This window comes from Octopus bimaculoides, chromosome 8 (genome assembly GCF_001194135.2).
Source record: "Octopus bimaculoides isolate UCB-OBI-ISO-001 chromosome 8, ASM119413v2, whole genome shotgun sequence".
NCBI classification, from domain to species: Eukaryota; Metazoa; Mollusca; class Cephalopoda; order Octopoda; family Octopodidae; genus Octopus; species Octopus bimaculoides.
The window spans coordinates 84,262,809-84,284,944 of NC_068988.1; the positions used below are offsets into that span (position 1 = coordinate 84,262,809).

At 35.6% G+C, this 22,136-nt stretch overlaps 1 protein-coding gene across 6 annotated transcripts in view; it reads left to right on the plus strand.

Moving 5' to 3' along the window:
- The window catches only part of LOC106874006 (focal adhesion kinase 1), a 242,624-nt gene that overhangs the window by 94,883 nt on the left and 125,605 nt on the right, over positions 1-22,136 (plus strand). For all 6 annotated transcript variants that reach the window (XM_052970233.1, XM_052970234.1, XM_052970230.1 and 3 more), the window contains exons 2-4: positions 4,719-4,940; positions 18,919-19,094; positions 19,842-19,929. In XM_052970233.1, the coding sequence (XP_052826193.1) occupies positions 4,860-4,940; positions 18,919-19,094; positions 19,842-19,929 (345 nt within the window). In that variant the 5' untranslated portion in view covers positions 4,719-4,859. The remainder of the gene's footprint in view (positions 1-4,718; positions 4,941-18,918; positions 19,095-19,841; positions 19,930-22,136) is intronic.

Here is a 22,136-nt window from a genome sequence, read left to right on the forward strand (position 1 = left end):
TATATATATATATATATAAAATATATAGTTTTGGGGAAAATAACCAATTTTCAAGAACTCATTGATGAAAATCCACTATCACATATTATTATATTTATATTATTATTATATTATATTATATTATATTTATCTTATGATATTTACTTTACTTTATATTATACTCATTTATTGTGCTTTTAATTATTAATTTTTCTATATGTGATAGTGGATTTTCATCGATGAGTTCTTGAAAATTGGTTATTTTCCCTAAAACTATATATTTTATATATACTTTATCTATAAGGCTCAATTTAATTTTAATTTTTTATAAATTGATTTTAATTGAGTTTTTTTACCTGTAATTTTGGATTTTGTCCCTAATATTATTACTTTATTAGAATCACTTTTCAGAATAACATCAAAAGATTTTTAAAAAATCACCTTGGGCAAGTGTTTTCTACCGTAGCCTTGTGAGTGAAATTGGTAAATGAAAACTGAAAGAAGCCTGATGTATATTTGTGTGTGTGCACACACGCACACATGCATGCTACTCTCGCTTTGCCCTAACATCATGTGATAGTTGTAAGCAAGCGTCACCATTATGCAAGTAGTGTTCTTTGTTTCTAATTTTCCAAGACATTGTCTGGTAACGGGAAATATTACTTTACTTGGAAACAAGTGAGGGATCGCAGCATAAAGGGCATCCAACTGTAGAAAATCCACCTCAACAAATTCTGTCTTACTTATGCAAGTATGGAAAAGCAGACATTAAAATGATGATGATGATGATATTTCATAAGCACACTAAGAACTTTATTATTCCACAGTACTGTTGCGCAGTCCACTTTTAAAATAAGAGAATAAATTAGTTATCAAAAAAAAGAAAAAAAAAAAAAAGGATTTTTCATCTTCAGATGTGATATTACTTTTGTAGTAGGTATGTAAAAAAAAATTAATTTCCTAAGGATGCAGGTGGGAGAGCATAGGGAAGGTTGGGAACACACTAAACAAAGTGGACTGTCTTAGTCACATGGCACATGTTTACATCTCGGTAGACTGGGCTATCACCTAGTATCTATATTATATACAGCTAGGTGGACTGGCCCAATCTGTCAAGTGCCATGACTACAGACACTGTAGTCATGGCACTTCCCCTACTCTCTTGCATTTCTAGTCAGACAACCTATTCTCTGTCCTCTTCACCCCATCCACCTCATAGTATCTCTCTCTTTCTCCCCCCCCCCACCTTCCCAATACATCTCTACTTTCCATCCATCATCACCATTACCAGAAATGTTAATGTTTTTGTCAAAGTATAGTGGTGGTACATTTGTATGAAATTGCCAGTGGACTGGTGTGTGTGTGTGTGTGTGTGTGTGTGTGTGTGTGTGTGCGCACGGCTAAATGTCACTGTAGGGACAATCTAATCTGAACTTCTGGTATATTTCTCTGACTCTCCATTTACTGCAGCCCGTTGTTTTGTTTCAGACAGAAACCACACCTTTTTGCCTTTGGAGGGTGGCAGTGGAATTTGTATTTGTTTGTGTAAAGCTGTGTCTGCGTGTGTGTGTGCACCAGTGCAGTGTATGTATGTATGTATGTATGTATGTATCTTTCCATATGCATGTATCAGTGACGTGTGTATGGCTGTGCGTATGCCTCTGTGTGTATGTAAGTCTGTGTCCATGTATGTCTGAATGCGCTTGCCTCCTGGTGTATATGTGAGTCTGCATGAATGTACCCTACTAATAATGCTATAAAACACACTATCTCCCTTCCCCTTTTATTCGAGCAAGTATTCTCCAAGATCTTTTTTTCTCTTTTTTTTTTTTTTTACTATAACTGGTTGGGTGGGGAAAATATGTCGAAAAATCCAAGTGTACTCACTGTATTAGATGGTTATGAAGGTTAGTATTTGTCACTTGAACTGGCAGGTCTCCCCCATTTGAGGATACCTTCTTCGTGCCATTCCACCAGTCTCAGAAGCCCTTTTAAACAACTTTCTGCTCAGTGAGAGTGGAGATAGGGGAATGTAGTACAAGGGTATACAAAGGCTCAGTCACCAGGTATGTGTTAGTGCAATAATAATTCTTTCTATTATAGGTGCAAGGCTTGAAATATTGACGGAGGGAGCTACTTGGCTACATCAGCCACAATGCTCAACTGTTACCTACTTCATTGCCTCAAAAGGATGAGAACAAAGTTGACCTTAACAGCATCTGGAGTTGAAAGAAATACTGATAAACATTTTGTCTGATGTACTAATGATTCTTCCAGCTCACTGCCTTAATAAAAATAATTTCAAATTTTGGTACAAGGCCAGCAATTTCAGGGAAGGGGCCTAGTCAATTACATCAATCCCAGTGTATGACTAGTGACTTATTTTATCAACCCTGAAAGGTTGAAAAGTAAAGTTGACCTCACCAGAATTTGAATTCAGAATGTAGAGCCAGAAGAAATGCTGCTAAGCATTTTGTCTGGCATACTAATAATTCTGCTAGCTTGCTGCCTTAATAATTTCTAAAATAAGCATGAAGCCATAAATTTGGTGGAAAAGGAATAGTTATTCAGTACTTGACAGGTAGATTATTTTGTTGGTCCTTAGGATCATTGAAGGCATGTTGGCCATAATGGGATTTGGACTCTGGACCTAAGTATTTCACAGCATTTTGTCCCTTGCTCTGCTAAGTCTGTGAGAATCTAAAGTCTTGGTATTAAGCACTGTAATCACCAACTGACAAAGGAAAGGATAACAGACTGTATATACCTGGACCACATATCTATCTATCTATCTATATATATATATGTGTGTGTGTGTGTTTGGTGAATACTAGTTATTACATCAGTATTTGGCTGAAAATTTGTGAGTTTTAGCCTTAAATTACTGTGCTTTTCCTGATTCACTTCACTAATAATTCAGCACCCTTAATGCTCAAAATTATTTCACGTTTATTGACCCCTGGATAGCGAAACAAATACCCCCTCCCCAAAGGTTAATGCTGACCATTTTGTCAACTTCTGTTCTAATTAAACTGAATACAAGGCAGAATGGTCACAGTCACAACACCTACTTACTGTATGTCTGCTGGATCAGGGGTGACTTCAGCTAAACAGCAATATAACACTGTATAACATTGTTAATCTGTTGCTGCTGGGTGCAAAGTGTCAATATCTAACAGTGAAAGTTACTTAGGACAAAAGCAGCAGATTTGGGTGGGGCAGTCACGGATGTTGGGTCACAGATGAGATGATGCAGGATTGAGAAGAAGGGTGGTACATTTTATTTGTAGACATGTCCACGCATAGCTAAGTTCTAAAGCCCTTAACGTTTCAGACATTGCTCTAACTTGTTGTCCATAAGCGCTCTAGCATTTAAACCAGCCATATCCAGCCGAAATATTCTATCTGGTTTATGCTCAAACTAGCCAGATCCTGCTTCTTGCGCCTACTTTATACTGTCATTTTAAAAATATACAATCATATTATTAAAAATTCGAAGCTATAAGATAATGTATGATTAATTCAAAACATTGTTGATAGATGGCAGAGTGATCTGAATGCTAAAGGGTTAAATCAGCTATATCCAGTCCAAATATTCTACTTGGTTTATGCTCAAACTAGCCAGATCCTGCCTCTCACACCTATTTTACACTGTCATTCTAAAAATATATAACCATCTCATTAAAAATTGAAAGCTATGAGATGATGCATGACTTAATTCAAAACAATGTGAATAAATAAGCGTTACATTGGACAATAATCTGAATGCTAAAGGGGTAAGGAACAGTGAAATAACCAGGATTAAAATTCCAAATACAGCTGATGTTTTATACATTTGAAACAAGGCATTTTGTCCTACATAGCCTCTGTTCACCTAAAAATTTATACTAAAGATACCAGATCAGATGTTAATAACAATACTATAGGTACCAGATAATTTGGGATGTTAATAATGTGCTATCTCTGTCCTCCAGTAAAAAAAAAAATGCTTCTCAATTCTATGACCTCTGCTCTACTTCTCCACACTGACCTATTGGGTAGTAAATGTTAAAATGTTCATACTAATTAGGTCTTATATCACAAAAAAATATTCTCTAAATAGTCTTATAAAGAATGTATTAAAACTTTTTTTTAACACTGATATTTTTTTAACTGCTTTATCAAAGGGTTTATAGCTAGCTCATCTGTGAATAACAGTGCTACACTAATTTCTTTTCAAATAACTTAAATATGTTCAATATAAACTAAAATCAAAATGACATTTCTGTGACATATCGTAAAAAGAAGAAAATAAAAAAAAAGCATTAATGAGACAAACAATCACGTTTTCTTCTCATGGCTGTTGGGTTTGTTATACAGAGGCTGCTTTTTACATTTTATATGCTGTTATACATAGGCTGTTCTTTGCATTTTATGTGATACAATGTCATCTACTCAGTGGTTCAGCACATTTGTCATCCTCTTTCTCTCAAGCTAATATTTCTCACTCCCTCATTCTCACTGTCCTCCACATTCTCTCTTTCCCTTTCACATTTTTCACTTTCTAAACACATGTGTATGCACAAATAACACAGCTGTAGATACTCCTAAAAATAAATTAGGCTGATTACAGTTGAAATATGGTTTGATCATAGGTCTGTTTGATCATTATTGATCTTGGGCTAAACTACATTTGATTTTATGATACATGATTTGTTATGAATCAATATTTATTATTTTTTTTTTTTTCCCCATTTCAGATTGCTCAATGGAGTAAACTGTGGCGTTTGATTCAGGGCAGTGACTGTGACACATGTCGAGACTTGGGTGTTGATTTGGCACCCAGTGGTGCTTCTTCTCAGCTAGATCAAGAGCTTGATCACAGAGTGAAGCGTTTTCTGATGGAGCGTCATATACTTCGCATCCATCTTCCAAATGGAGGATTCAGTATGGTGAAATATGGCGATGCAACCGACATTAAGGTAAATATATGTTTATTTCACTCTTTTTTTTTGTCTTTAAAGTTAAAATTGAATCTGTCTGCAAATCAGAGTGTCTGTAGGGCCAGTGATAAGGATATATCTGTCAAATGTATTGCTTATCTATTCACGCTGTTTTGAATTAACCACACATTGTCTTGTAACTTTGAGATTTCGATTACATGATACTTTATTTTTGGAATGACATTGTAAGGTATGTCTGACCAGTTTGAACATAAAAACAACTATATGTTGGCCAGATAAGGTCATTTCAAATGTTAAATGGTTAAACAATGTCTTTCACTCACTTCCTCATGGTACCATTTTTAAAAATTATTCTAAAGAAGGTGAAAAAGGAAAAACACTACAAACCATTTTCTTATTAACTAAATATACTGATATTTTGATGACTTATATCAGGTGTTAAGACATCACATCACATATAAGTCAATCTAATATATACATATAAATCATACCCAGTCATGCTGTGAAAATTACTAGGTGGTAGAGCCCAAGTTAAGTGTACCATTGATACTCATCAAGCCCAGTGTGTCACAGTTAAACCACTGTAATGGAGATATGCGCACTTCATAAATATCGTGTTAGGTTCAAAATATTACACAGCATTTAGTAAGCTATATTGTGTATATATAATGTTGATATACATTATATAAAGACCCCCTTCAGTCATGAATGACCATGGGATTCTACCTAGAAAGTTCCCTTTCCGAGGCACAAGTCCAGGCAAGGTTGTTTATGGATGACCAGCAGTCACCCATTCATATCAGCCTCCCCTCTCCATGCCATCGATCTTATCCAAGAGAAAGGCAAATACAGCTTGGCATCAGTAATGTCACAACTCCTTTCTACATCAGAGTGAACTGGCGCAATGTGAAATAAAATGTCTTGCTCAAGAACACAACACACAGCCCAGTCCAGGGTTTGAACTCACTACATTATATATATATATATATATATATATTTAAAGTCACCACAGTGAAATTATATATGTATGTATTATGTATATATACTGCATTATGTTATATATAAACAATATATATATCTACTACATATGTGGGAAATCCTGTCTGTGGGTGTGTTTGAGGAGTTGTTAGTGAACTCCTTCTACATCATTTTATCGATTTTGGTGAAACTTGGTATGTGAGTAGAACTCGTGTCTGGAAACCACATGGCATACTCAGATTGTTAAAAAAAAAATCGATAATAGGGCCCCTGGAAGGGATCCTTATATACATCTATTTCATTTTAACAGCCAAGGGAAACAACCCATTCATTTTCCTAAATCATTTAGTATAAATCAAATTGAGTATGCTTATTTCTTAGTATTTGAACTGTAAGTTATGTTCGCAATTTATCCAGTACAACCCTTAAACAAGTAAATAGTATTTTTCTAAACAATAGATCCACTTATTTCGGTTAGTGGATCTATTCACGAATATACCAACACTAACGCTGCTGAGAGTAATATTCTCTGGGAGTGCACAAAAGCCCTTTTCAGAGTTATTTACTTTGACTTGTTATTATCTCATATCTGATTAGCCTGTTGTTACGTAACATGCTTCACGATTTTAGTATACATACCTTATTAGTATTTCCTCCTATGTTCTATATACTCTGGGAATGCATTAAAGCCCTTTTCAGGGCTACTTTATTTGAATTCTTACTATCGGGTAAATATTTCATGTTATTACATAACTGACTTCACAATTTGGGTATTTATAACTTATTGGGAATTCCTAAAAACAAGATCCTTGACTTTTTTGAGTTGAAACCTCTGTTGAGTCTCCATAAACTTTCAACAGGCCTGTTTATATTTAAGGGAACATGGATATTTTGGATACCCTCCATGTGGTTATTTGACCTTTTAGTCATAACAGCCAAATATCTTTTAAATCACTATCATCTTTAAAAATCAAAGAACCCTTTCATTGACCAATATAGTCATAGAATGCCTGAAATGGTGGTATGGGTGTGGTTAGAATGTCTGGATGTCTTTGTTTATTAGTCATTCTGTTCTCAACCAGGCTTGGTTAAGAGCTAAATAGACAACTGTTACATATAGAATATGATAATGTTTGAACAAAAGGCAACCAAGGTTAATTTATGTCTTTGATGACATAACATATGATGTAAGTTGTTGTGTTTGTGTCTGTATATCAACTTAAGTCTTGCTTGTGCGTGTGTATTCAATGTCAATAACTTACTACTGATTTGACTATGAACCACTCAATTATGAAGAGGGAATGGGACGTTTTTTCTTTCTTTGTGTGTGTGTACATATCAGTGAAGCAGTTATATATATATGCCTTGTCTCGGGGATTGGTTAGGACACAATAAGCTGTTGTGCAGTAATGATAGCATTTGAAATTTAAAATCATGTGGGCAGATATTCAGAACTTTAATCTCACTGTAATTGTGTCTTGAAAAAAATATTAAATACATCCTAATTATTTATTTATTCATTTCAATGTTACATGAAGGTTTCTGTGGTAACATAGGTGGGATGTTCTCTTTTCGTTTGTTTGGATTAATTTGTTGTTTTCACAGTTGAGTGCTCTTTCCTATTGCGAGCCACTCAACTGTGAAATAGGTGTGGAACTGGCTTTATGAATGAAACAAACTAAGCTAGAGTTACTGTTGCAGTGAGAGTACCTTAGATGTCATGTCCACCTTAATTTGTGGTTTGTTGTTGTTATTAGAGTTATGAGGTGTTTTATCAGGCCCCAGGTGTTTAACTTCACCATTGTCATTTCGTTGTTTTTATGCAGAACACTATATTCTACATTACCTCAGTAATGTTGGTAGGATTAGGTCACACCACATTATCTGAAAAAAAAAAAAATATATAGTGATAGACTCGTGTCTTGTATAAGAGGGGGAGGAGGAAGTTTATCTCTTATTCTAGTGTTTTTTAACTACATCACCTCGGGTTCACTTATCTGTTGGTAAGAATAGGTGCTAGATAATCTGAGGAATGTTACCTGTCTACATTGGGGTCCTATCCAGAGAAAATATTTTCATTTTGCTTCTTGCAACAATATTTATTCCAACTCTATTGATTCTGAATTCAAATGACATCAACGTCTACTTTGACTTTCATCATTTGGAGTCAATAAGAAAAAAAGTACCAATCCAGGGCAATGAATAAGTGGAACTATAAGAAAATTTGACCAGATGCCTTGTGGTATTTGATAAGGTCCTTTGCGTTCTGATTTCAAATCCCATTATGGCTTATTTGAGCAGTAGGCTTAATCTGTTGCCTGGTTTAGTTAATCCTTTAGCATTCAGATTACTGAGTCAAATGGGATGTTTATTTATTCACATTGTTTTGAATTAACCATGTATTGTCTCATAGCTTCAAGACTTCAGTGATATGATTGTTTATTTTTAGAATGACATTGTAGGGTAGGTGTGAGAGGCTGAATCTGGCTGGTTTGAACATAAAACAGGTAGAATATAAGGGATGGATATGACTGCTTTGAATGTTAAAGGGTTAATACCACCACCTGGTACCCTGAGTGCCATTAGAAGACCCTACTCTGTTGCAAGTATTTGAGTTTGGGTCTCTGGTTTAAGGACCCTCCTTCCCAGTGTTGGATGGCCTATAAAAGGTCGTGGGCAATGCCCCACTTTCTAACTAAAACATTGAAGTTGGCGCTGAGGAGCATTGACCTTTCAAAATGGATCTTTCTACTCAGAGCATATCATTCCACTGAAAGCTGGACAACTTACATAAGTGATATTATTTGAGACTTTAACCCTTTAACATTCAGATTGCTGTCAAATGTAATGTTCATTTATTCACATTGTTTTGAATTAATCATGCTTTATCCTTGTAACTTGGAGATTTCGATGATGTGATTGTTTACTTTTAGAATGACATTCTAGGGTAGGTATGAGAGGCTGGATCTGGTTAGTTTGAACATAAAGCAGGTAGAATATTTGGTGCCTGATATGGCTGGCTTAAATACTTAAAGGTTAAGGTTGTTAAATTTCACTGTCCCTCTGGCTCTTGCTTATACCTATTAATATTTATGTGAGATCAAATATCTTGGTTGGGAAATCAGTTCAGATATTGGAAAACTAACTGCAAGTTGTTTACTATATCCTGTTGCCAACTTTATTTTGTGTCTGTGAAGAGGTGAGTTCTGGCAGTATGACTCACTGCTGCAAGCTGTTCTAGCAATGCATTGCTGTTCCTTGGCTTGAAGTGTCCAGTTAAATTCTTTTCATAGGAACACTTCTTTGTAATAATCCAATGTTAAGTGCTTTGTTATTATGATATGAGTACTGGCCCTCTGTAGATTTATGGTTGGGAAATGTCTGAATTTAATTGATGTTATAAATGTGAGTAATTAAGAAATTTGAATAAAGACATGAGTGGCACATTACTGATTAATTGGGTGGAGGATAATTTGAAGGAGACTGGGTTTGCTATTTTTAGCTCCATTATCATCGATCCAATAGGTATGTTGTTGTTTAACCCTTGGTTGACCTGCATCAAACAGTGTTCCAACCTTGGTCACCCCATCTTTTTGTGTATATGTTAGAGACTACATCGTGCAGTGTATTCTTATTAAGATGATGTATGATTTGAGGGAAATTTGGCTGCTACTTTTAGCAAGTTGAACAGCTGCATAAAGACTTCACTGTCGACTCATTATTTTGTGTCTTGTTTGGTGGTGGTTGATGGCTGCAGCCACATGAAACTCCAAATTAGATTAAAGAGTCAGGAATATTAAGTTTGTAACATCTATTATATCAATGAGATGCATAGAAAAAAAAATGTTTCTGAAGTTCAGTCCTAGCCTGAACACGCTTGTACATATATTCTAGTCATCCATTTATGAGGTCTTATATACACACATGCAAGCATGCATAGACATGCATTCCTATACTCTTAGAAGAAGAGGGGTGAAAGTATAATATGAACTCTACTAAAGTGTTTGTCTAATCCTTCAGTTTAATATTAAACTGTTTTATTGTAACTTGACATAAACACACACATAAAGAATAAAAGCAATGATCTTTTTTTTTTATTCTTCTAACACGTGGATATATATATGTATGTATACAAATGAAAGAGAGGAGTTAAGAAGCTTGTTTCCTATGTGGTCTTAGTTTCAGCCACACTGTATAATGTCTTGGACAAGTCTTCTACTATAGCTCTAGGCTAACCAAAGCCTTGAGAGTGTGTTTGGTAAGCAGAAACTGAAAGAAGCTTTGTGTGTGTGTGTGTGTGTGTTTGTGTGTGATCAGTGTTTAACCCTTTTGCATTCTGATTTTTCTATCAAATATAATACTTATTTATTCACTTTGTTTTGAATAAATTAAACATTATCTTGTAGCTTTGAGGTTTTGATGATGTGAACATTTATTTTTTTAGAGTGACATAGTAGAGTAGGTGTGAGCGGCCAGATCTGGCTAGTTTGAACATAAAACAAGTAGAATAGTTTGGCCGGATATGGCCAGTTTGAATGCTAAAGGGTTAATGTTCATTTTGCATGCTGGCATGGCTTGGGTGGTTTGACCAGAGGTGTCAAGCTGGAGAGTTACATAAAGTTCCAGTCTGATTTGGCCTGGTTTCTATGGGTGGATGCCCTTCCTAATATCAACCACTTTACAGAGTGTGCCTTTATTGTGACACCAGCGCAAGCACTTTTAGATGGCATCAGTAAGGACTCTTGTAGGCCACTCCTTGTGTGTGTGTGTGTGTGTGTGAGTACTTGTGTGTCTTCTTTCTGACATCACATGATGGTTATAAATGAGCAACTCCATCATGTGTTGTTCATTTTCAGCCTTCTGTGAAAAACATATCTGACCATGGGAAATATTACCATGCTTGTAAACAAGTGAAAGTTGGTCACAGGAAGGACATCCAGCTATAGAAAATTTACCTCAACAAATTCTGTTTGATCCATGCAAGTATGCAAAAATAGACATTAAATGATGATGATGTATGTGTAAAGTAATTATAGCACCTGATAACAAATAGAGGCCAAACTGCTTGTAACATTTTACTAAAAACAAAAATAATGAGTAAATTAGTCTGAAATAAATATTTCCTTCACCAGTCACTAATTATACGTTGGTCTCACTTTGTTCATTACAGTAATGAGATGAGGTCATGGATTCCACCAGTCAGAAACTGAAATTTTTTTTTATCTTAATTATCACAAATTGCTCTTTGAAGCAGATTGTTTTATATAAATTAATGGTGTGCCCTACTTTGTCACTGCTCTATACACATTCAGTGTATACATAGATTAGCTGTGTGTCCTACTGTATTTATTAGTCTACACTACAACTCTCCTTAGTCTTATGCATCTGTTGTCAGATTATAAGGATTGTTGCTGAACTTTGCATGATTAGAAGTATCCATCAATGGATGATGGGGGACACTTGGTCAAAAAAAAAAGTTTTACACTTATGCTTTCTCATGCTAGCATGATTGGGGATGATTTGTACAATTGTAGTAATTGTTTTTATCTTCTAGGTAACTGTGCTTCCCTCTGTAAACAGGCATGGTTGTGTGGGTAAGAGGTTCACTCCACAACCAAGTAGTTTCAGGTTCGGTAAGAGGTTCACTCCACAATCTAGTAGTTTCAGGTTCAGTCCCACTATGGAGCTCCTTGGGCTAGTGTCTTCCACTATAGTGATAGGTTGACCAAAACCTTGTGAGTTGGTTTGTGTGTGTGTGGGGGGGGTGCTTAACAGTATGTATGTCCATGACAGCTGGTATCACACTTGTACTAATTATTTTAGGTGCCTGACTGGTCAGAAGCAGACACATATTTTCTCAGCCTTCCCATTCTTGACCTATCAAAGCAGATATGACAGCTGCAGTCTGCTACTATTCATTTTCAGCAGAGTACACTGGTGCAATGTGAAATTATGTAGCTTGTTCAAGGACACAACATGCCACCCAGTCTAGGAACCAAACTCACGATTTTTATGATTGCAAGTTCAGGCATCCTAATCACTATGCCACATGCTTTCACTATTAATATATGTATGTATGTGTGTGTGTGTGTGTGTGTGAGAAAGTGCATTTGTTTTGTGTCTCTTTGTTTTGCATAACGTGTTAATTGTGAATAAATGTCATTGTCATTCATGTGTTGTTGTCCAGTTGTAATCTCCCACAAAAAATCTGTTCTATCATTGTGCTGGTTGTGTCTTAAGGATGTAGGGAAATATTACTCAGATTGAAAACAGGTGAAGTCTGGTGAAAAGAAGAGTATTTGTTAATAGTAAATCTGCCTGAATGAATTTTGTCTGACTCATGCAGGCATGGAAAAGTGGGCTTTAAAACAGTGACATTGTGGTGGATAGCTTGTATGGTTGTAGTTGTTTTTTGTTTTTTTTTTATGATTGCATGCTGTTTCCTTGACTGTGGTTAAGAGGTTTGCTCTGTAAACATATTATTTCAGGTTTCAAATCAGTGCATAGCTCCTTAGTCAAGTATCTTTTACCATAGTCTCTAGTCTACCAAAGCCCCATGAGTGAAAACAATACAGAAATCCATCAGAGAAACTGTTCCTGTTCTGAAGTGGTAGACTTAATAACATTCAGGTTAGGTCTCAAGTTTGCAGATGACTTCCTCCTTTCACCTACCAATCTCAGAGATTTTGATGAGGATCAGGGAAATTACATTTCCTCTTCTGGTTAAGTAATATATGAAAAAAAACCCCCAAAAAACACTCTTTTAGTCAGGTCTTGTTCAAAAGTATGATACAGCACAATGAGCACAATGGCTGAGGGTATTTTCACGAGAGATTGCAAATGAACAACAGCACTTAAATGACAGATATTTGTTCATAATTAGCAAACTGTGAAACAAAGAGATACAAATGCACTCTCTCTCTCATACACACTCACACATACTCTGAAGGGATATGGCTCAGTGGTTAGTATATTTGAGCTTGCAATCATAAAATTGTGATGGAGGTGGTGGTGGTGTCTGAACTTTAATCATTACGTAGTCAGTTGGTTGTGACTTTTGGTACCTTTCATTTGCTCCCTTTCCATTGTATTTTTTAAATATTTTAAATATGACAAATCTTAATACATGGACTGTGACAAAAATGAATCCAAGGGCTCGGTCTTTGGGAATGTAATAATGCTTGTTATGATAAGGAAGAGTGACTTATGGTTTAACATTCATATTCTCTTTTATGATTAATGGTTTTTTAACATTCTATATAATATTTAAATTCAAAATCAGTTTATCTGTATACCTGTTTCAGTTTTTGCAAAATCAATTTATTGTGATGCAAAAATGTTTCAACTGCGTTTCTAGGTCCTGGAGTCCTTAAAATGAGATAAAATATTGTTCCTTATTTTATTGTTATAAAAATTTTCCACCCATTCAAAGAAAAGACAAAAATTTACTAGCCCTTTTTTGTGCAAACATACTGATATACCACACTATATATTTTTGTTTAAAGTAATAAACCTCGATGAAATATGTAAACCTATTTATTTTTCTTTGTGGGTGAGAAAATATTGGATTTGTCCTGACAGGTTACATCTCTTTTGGAGATTAATTGAAGACCATGTACCCTCATTTTCTCTCTAGAGAGTGATGAACAGCTTTTAGCTTGTAGGTGTTTGATGAAACCAGTCAGAACAATTCCAATATTTTTGTTGCCATAGACAGTCAAACATTTGTTTACATTTCATGACAAGGTTTATAATTTAAAATTCTGGGTATATCTACAATAAATTTTAAATTACCCAAAGTACACAATATGTGTATTTAATTAACCATGTTATTAATGATGCATAATCATAGAAATTATATTGGCCGTTCAGCTAGATTCTGGCTTAATTAGTTATTATCAACATGCCCCTCCTAAAATTTCCTTACACCTGTTGCTAATATAGAAATTTACTGCTGCTTATTTCTTTCCACTTGAATTTTTTCAAATTTAAAGTTTGATTACAACTTTATTGTTGTCTTACTTTGGTGTTTCTTTAAATATTTTTTTGTTCTTCCTGCAATATAGGGTTAATTACAATTAACCCACGAGTGCTTAATTGTATATTTTATCATGAAGCCTATAATTAGTATGCACTAAATTTTCCATTAATTATATTATTCATAGAAATCTACTCTCCTCTCGGTATTTTTTCTTAATTCATTAACATGTGTACTATATAGCACTTATTAGTCATTAATAATAATAATGATAATAATAATAGATCAGATACCAGGAAACCCCAAAATGGCTGAACTTCAAAAGATAGTGCTCATGGGAACTGCCCATATCCTATGTAAAATACTGTCTATGTGATCTCAAATTTTAAAACAAACACATAATTTTCTTATGGTTTCTTAAACATTCTCTAGAACAACACTATGTACAAATCCAAATATATGGTACCCTAGGCATAACACCTACATGAACTTCTAACTTGTTGTCTCTTGAGGTCTCTGGGTGAGACTTGGATCCAACTTGTACAAATGCAAAGCAAAAGTCAAATATAAAATGATAATAATAATTATGATAAACTTGTTTCAACAAAATGACATCTTTCTAATGTAGTGGTTCTCAAACTTTTCAAAAAATTTTATATGCTAGTCCCCTTACTGTTTTTTTGTTGATTTGTGGTCCCTTATTAAATGCAGGATAATTAACATGGAAAAAATGACATACATTTGTGTACCATAATTTCCAGACTATGAACTGCACTGCCCATAGACCTACAATCTATTCCACACAATACCCCATTGAGATACACATGAAAATATGGGGAATCAGTTGATCAATTTGTTACAAAACAAATGAGAAATGAAAACAGTTCAAAAATATTCCCCGCATCCAATATTAACAACTGCATAAGACCCATTTATGCCCATTTGGTAGAAAGAAACCACAGGTCATACATTGAAAACTACGGTATATATATGTACATAACTGTGGTTCTTGAACTTTTAGCATCACCTTCCCCTTTCACCGTGTTTGAGATGTTATTCCTCCCCATTGTCAGGTCATTCCTCATATTGATTATCCAAGAGGTGTATTTCAACCAATTTAGCTATTTTCAACAGAAGAATTTTAATAACATCCCAAAATGTACAGAAGTTTCGACCAATTGGACCACTAGTATGCACAGAAAACCACAATTTTATTAGAACCATTTTCTTCTCCTCCCCTGAAGGTTTGCCATCCTTTTTCCTGAATCCCTAATACATAACATAACAAAAATTATATAAGAATTTATTTATTCACAAAAGCAGATCAACTGTTGTTTTATTTTCAGTAAGGTAACCAGCTCTTCTATGTTTGGTTCTGTTTTAAAGAGGGCAACCCTCATTTCTGGTGTGACATCCAGTCAATTTCGTGACTTCATTTTGATAGCAAAGAGAGTGGAAAATGCAGTCTCACACTCGTATGTGGTTGGAAATGGCATCAGTACTTTAAGTGACATCTTTGTGGCAACAAGATATGACCATGCCATTTCAATCCAAAATTTGGAACAGCACATTTCATGGATAAGACATTTTGCACCTCGATCATTGATTAAATCAATGAACTGCTCTTGAATTGTCTTCTGTTGGCAGATCATTAACAGAGAGTACAAACAGGTTCCTGATGAAGTGGAAGTAATTGCCAAAGTCATGAAAATCAGGAAAATAAAGAGAATATTTCTCTGCCAAGTATTGACACGTTTCATGTGTTCAATGATATTGTCATTGACTTGAAGATCATTTTCATCAATAAACATGTTTAAGTTGAGGAAAAGATGCAAAGTTCTTTCTATCCAACTAGGGGTGCCAAAGTTCAAGCTTCATTTTGAAAACAGTTTTTCATGAGAATGAAGCATGATTATATCTTTCCCTTGCAGTGAAAGATTGATGGCATTTACTGACTCGAATATGACCACCAAAAGTGCCAAGCACTTCAGAAAATGAACATCAGAGAATCTGGTGTGCAAATCTGACTTGGCATCTTGCAAAATATAGTGGACTTATTTTCGCTGAAGGAGGACCCTCTTCATTATTTTTCCTCTCAAGTGCTATAGAAACGTTTCGAATTCAAAATCACTTTCTTCGCACAACTCAGCAAACAGACACGAGTAGAGAATGTTCGCTTTGATGAAGTTCACCACTGTACACATATAATACAGAACGTTTTTTAACTTACCAGACATGGGTTTCACCATTAGTGTTTGTCGATAAATTATGCAGTGTGTACCAATTGCACTTGGGGATTTTTCTTTCACCAAAGCCTGAAAACCAGAATGACAACCAAGCATTGCCGGAGCACTATCAGTGCACACACCAATGACATGCTCTCTGTTGATATCATGTGCCTCAAAAAATTTGTCCTCTTTGTTAAATATTTCCCTTGCAGTTGTTTTGGTGCTAAGGGGTCCGCAAAACAGGAATTCGTCTTCCAGGTGATGGTTAACGTACATAGATGCAAAGTTGGGTTAAGTTGGAAACATCTGTTGTTTCCTCAAGCTGGATCATGAAAAAGTTAAGAAGCGAATTGTGAATCTTAGAGATCAACTGCGACAGTGTTATCAGATGGTTTAGTTATTCGTCTGCTAACAGTATCGTTTGGGAGGGAGACCTGCTTCAGCTTTTGAAATTCTGAACTTCCTAGCACATTAGATATATCTTCGTAGCAAGACAATATCAACTCCTCACCAGTATTGTGGGGCTCTTTGGCAACATCTATTTTCCTTGAAATCTCGTAGGATGCTTTCAAACCAGCTGTAATGTCCAGCAACAAACATTCCTGTGTCATCAAGTCTGGACTTTGTCAATCTGTCAGCTTCACGTCTGAAGAAGTTGACATTTCTGTTTATTGAATTGGGCTGCTTCGTTTTGAAATACCTCTTTAAATAGCTAGGCTTTAGTGAAATAGACGCCAAAACTTTGGAGCACAAAATACACTGTGCTTTCCTTCTCCATCATACTTTATTACAGTAAAACTGAATTTCAAATAAGATTCATCATATTTTATTTTATTTTTTGGAGGCATTATAAAAAAAAAGATAAATTTCAGTAAACCAATTTAATATAACTACATTTTATATTTATTGTGCATTTGTCACATACCACGGGGTGCACTAATTAGCAATAAAGCTTGCCTCTCACTATTAATTGTAGAAGAAATCCAAAGTGCATATGAGCATTGTTTTGTCTGTAGATAGACCTCTGTGAATTGATAACCATCAAGAAGACAGTTCTGTCAGAATACGTTGCCATGGAAAACAACCATGCCTTCCTTATAAAGCCCTGCCATCATGTGGGATGAGAAAGGGTGTTTGGCAAAGGGCAAAGTCATGCAGGAACATGCACCGATAAGTGGAGTGGTGAATCATGTGAGCATAGAATACCGACAGCACATGCATGATCAACTGTTATACCTGCATATTTTCCATCGGCCAGTCACACTTGTACAACAAATGGGATTAGCAAATGAGTGTGTACGAGTGGCGTGCGTTTTTGAAGTCAACAGCAAAAAAGGATGATAATATGCAAAAAATTGAAATTCCTGAAATTTTAAAACTTAGCTGTCTCAGGCCACCTGTTTTCATGACAATTCAGTGTCCCTTCCTGGTCCCCCTAAAATCACTTTGTGGACCCCAATTTGAGAACCGCTGTTCTAATGCTTTCTCCACCTTTCTTTGAAGAATGTCAGTGGTTGAGTAAATAAGGGACTAGAGAAATAATTGGGGCTGATTTATTTTGATCTTGTCTCCAGTGTCTGTGGCCAAGATGCAGTTTCAGTCCATTGAGCAGAAATCAGGTATCACACATTGGAACCACTCATCACTTTAAGTAGTGGCAAAGCACTGTAAAATTTGATAAGTGGTTATTTAGCAGATGAGTTTAACTCAGTCTGTGAGTACAGCTTGTGAAATGGCAGCTATCTCTGTCTTGACTGATTTACTTCTGAGACATACTACATGAATAGGAAGCGATCATAGATGCTTCAGTAAACTAACAGATTAATGAATTTGCCCACTGTCATCACTTATTTTTGTTGTTCTGTCAGCATTACAACCTACTGTAGGAGCCTCTGTATGCTAGAAATAACAGTCCAATCTCCTCCATGTCACATCCCGCCATTTGAAAAATTGAGGACACTTTAAATAATGTATCAAAAATGCTTATTCCTGTAAGTAAGACAAAATGGTATATCTGGAAAGAGTTGATCTTAGGGTCTACTCAGAGTTCACCTAGGGCTAAACAATCACACCCATGGAAGTTAAATGGTGATGTTGGTGCTGTATTGAACTATAAACAGGGTTTCAAATCTCATTGCAGGTATTTTTGTTACCCATTTGTGGAAGTATACTTGATTCTACAAATCTCAGTTGGCCTATTTGTCTGAGAAATAAGTACAAAATCATCTGGGAGTATTTCTTTGATGGTCTAGCATCCTGAGAAACAATTACCCCTTATCTGCTGAAAGACCATGAAACACTTTGACTTGTCCCTCATTCTTATAGCTTAGGAAACATTACACTCTGTTACTTTAGATATATTAATTGTATAGAATGATATATGTTGTCTCACTTTAGTTTATTATAATTCTGTGTTGGATGTATTGATGCATTCATAGAATAGTATGGTTTCTTGTCTGTTTAACACTAGCAATTATAAGAATAATCGTATTAAATATGTCAATATATTCATATGAAATTAATGGAACTAAAACTTGGTGATGGTAACACAGTAGAATGCACAAGATGCTTGCTAACCTCAATTCTTCCTCTGAGTGGTGACCAGAGTCCACTTGGTATCATCTTGAACTCAGTAATGTTTGATCTCTCATTCACTCACTGCTGGATATACTTGATCACAGAAGGTCTAGAAATTTTCTTGATTACCTTTCAACAGACGAAGGGTGGGTGATCAAGCTGAAGAAAACCGGGCAGGATCTTACCTTTATAAATGCCTCATTCATTTATGTCTTTTTTTTTTTTTTTTCCCAAGGATATAATTCGGCTGGTTGTTGGTCGTCTAAATGTGAGTGAGTCAGTTTATTCCCGATGTTATGCTCTGAAGTTGGTACATACACAATCGCGAGAGAGTTTTTGGTTGCATAATGACCTGACCATGTTCCAAGTTCAAGAGAAATATAATCTGAAACATCCTTACGAAGTGTGGAGGTAAGTGTTTAACACTATTTACTATTTTGCTATATTTTATACTTATATTCTGAGAGAATATGTATTCTGTTACTGCTAGATATACTATATTAACCATATAGAATGTGTGTTGTCTCAAGTTTAACCTACCTACCTTAAAAAAAAAGGAAGGATAGACTTGATAATGTTACCCCTAGATAAACTATATCTAAAAAATAAAGATGTATGGTATCAACTGGAGCACCTTTTAATAATAGGTCTGATGGATTAGGTCTAATCTATGGCTAAACAACAAATGTGTTGATGCTCAATATACGTAAAGTGGATGGATGGAGACATGATTTCTGCCAGTTTCAATGACGAGGATTCAATTGTTTGGACCAAAATGTACATTGAATTAACATGTAAGTGGTTGAGCATTCTACGGACAAATGTACACTCAATGTGATTCCCAAGCATAGTCAACATGCCACAGTGTGACATGGCTGTACCTTTATATGACTGATATGATTCATCCAGTGGGCTTCTATGCAGTTTCCATCTACCCGGCTTCATTCACAAGTTATGGGTCAACTTGAAGCTATAAAACAATTACAGTTGTCCTAGGTGCCATGGGGGCTGCATAGTTGTGAAGCAAACTTTTTAACCATTCAGCCATCATACTGCAACTTAAGGTTAAGCAGTACTAGAATGCCATCTAACATGGTGCTCTTTCTCTCTGTCTGTGTGTCTCATATGTTAACTTTTATTTTTGTTTACATTATCCAGGTTTGAACTCCGGGTACGTTATATGCCTGATTCCTACAAAACTCTCCAGCTGAAGGATAAAGTGACATTCGACTACCTCTATGATCAGGTATGTTACTCTTCTACTCTTTCCAACCACTGCACTGTGATGTCACGCTTGCCTTATAATATCACTTCTTCCAAATTATGAGAAAGTACAAGATTAGCTGCTATTTCTGGTTTTTCTGTAGCTCCAAATCAATGGAAAATCAATCTGAACCTTGATTAAAAGTCCTGATAATCATGACAAGCTCTTTTTTCTTCTCTCGGGAAGAATTAGACTTGACTCTTTATGGTTACAAGGTTACTTCTGTTCTTACACTTTACAGCAGTATTTTGTCTTACATAATACAGCTACACATAGTTAGGCATACCATATGTCTCATAATACATCTACCTACAGCTGGATGCACTATATCTTCCATAGAACTATGTTTCATAGTTCACTACTTTCAACTAAATGTACTACATGTCTCACAGTACACCTGACAATTAGGTGTACAATATGTCTCATAGTACACCAACCTACAGCTAGGTGCATTATATACCTCATAGTACACTATCTACATCTCATATATAGTACACATACCTGCACCTATTTTCACATCTGCTTTCCATGCAGGTATAGGCTGGAAATCAGAAGACCATATCTTGCTCAGAAGTTATATTTTGGTAATGATGCCTTGCTTAACACTGACCACTTTATAGAGTATACTTGGGTATATTTTATTGCAGCTCCAATACCATTAACAATTTTAAGCTAAAACTTCCTCTTGACTCCGTGTTATTCCTGGTGTAGAATATATGAATATGTTATTTTCTTTAGTGATAATTGTATTGAGTTGTATTGCGTGTTGTGCAGAGAGAATACTGTGTGGATTGTGCTATTAAACCAAAGATATTTTACTTAGGAAGTGGGTCCTGCCCAACAGGTTTTGTTTTGAATTATCACTTGTGAAACCTGGTGTGGTTTTTATATTACTACTTTTTTTTTTATCTTACTTAAGAGTTTGATTATTATTGGCATTGTTTTCACTTTAATACTCCACAATATCGTCATCATTTAATGTCTGTTTTCCCTGCTGGCATAGGTTCAATAGGAGCAGGTAAGCCATGCTCTACTGTCTGCTTTGGCATGGTTTTTATGCCAAACTGGGTGCATTTTATGTGGCACCACCACCAGTGAGGCCACCAAGTAACTTGCAAGATAAATCCCTCAACTGAGAAGGGTATTGAGTCAGACTCTAACCGCTCATCACTTGGCACAAAAGCAGGTGATGAGAGGTGAGAGAGATGGTGGCAATGTGCCAGGGCATTACCTCAAAGTACAAGAATGTGAATATAAATATAATGGTTAAGGATTGCCAAGGGTGCTTGAGCAGGGAGTTCACAATAGTGCAAAGGGAAAAAGGAGAGAAAAAGTGCATTGAGTGGTACAGTTGGCAAGGAGAGAACAGTAGAGAGAGATGACAGAGCAATGTTGGGCTGCAGGAGTGGAGAGGGAGAGATAAGCATAGTGCATGAAAGAGATGTAGTTTGGTTCATTGGGGTTGGGTGTGTGAATTAATGTTACATTTAAGTGGAGTACCACACCACTTTCAGATCTTTGGTTTCATTGAAATGGGTAGTTCTCATAATCCTTGTATTTTGATTGTTTCTCAACTTACTTCTAAATGATGTTTTGGTCAGAAGGAATTGGACTATGGAGATTTTCATTCCCGTTCTTGACAATTATTTCTATATGGATTACCTTCATCGCTTTGTTGGAGAAATGATTGTGACCAAGTCATTGTCCTGTACTTTGTTGGGTATATCATTATAATTATCACTTCTTAACTGTTCTTACATTAAAGTGTTGATATATTGCCCAGTAGACATAGATAACCGTTAAATCATATGTGCATATAATCAGACTTTGTAAAGACCAAATCCTTGTGAGTGGATTTGGTAGACAGAAACTGAAAGTGTTTCTGTCTCCTTGCCTTGACATCACATGATAATTGTAAATAAGTGTCACTCTCATGCAAGTGATGTCTTCTGTTTCCAGTCTTACATGAAAACATGTCTGGTCATGGGGGAAATGTTATACTTGGAAACAGGAGGGTTGGTGACAGGAAGGATATCCCATTGTAGTAAATCTGCCTCAACAAATACCATCTAACCCATGTGAGCATGAAAAAGGGGACATTAAAATGATGATTAAAACCATTTTTGTGTCCATTTCCCCATCTTTTTCCCTCTGTAAAGTAGTAATGGGAAAATGGCCTGTTTCCATGA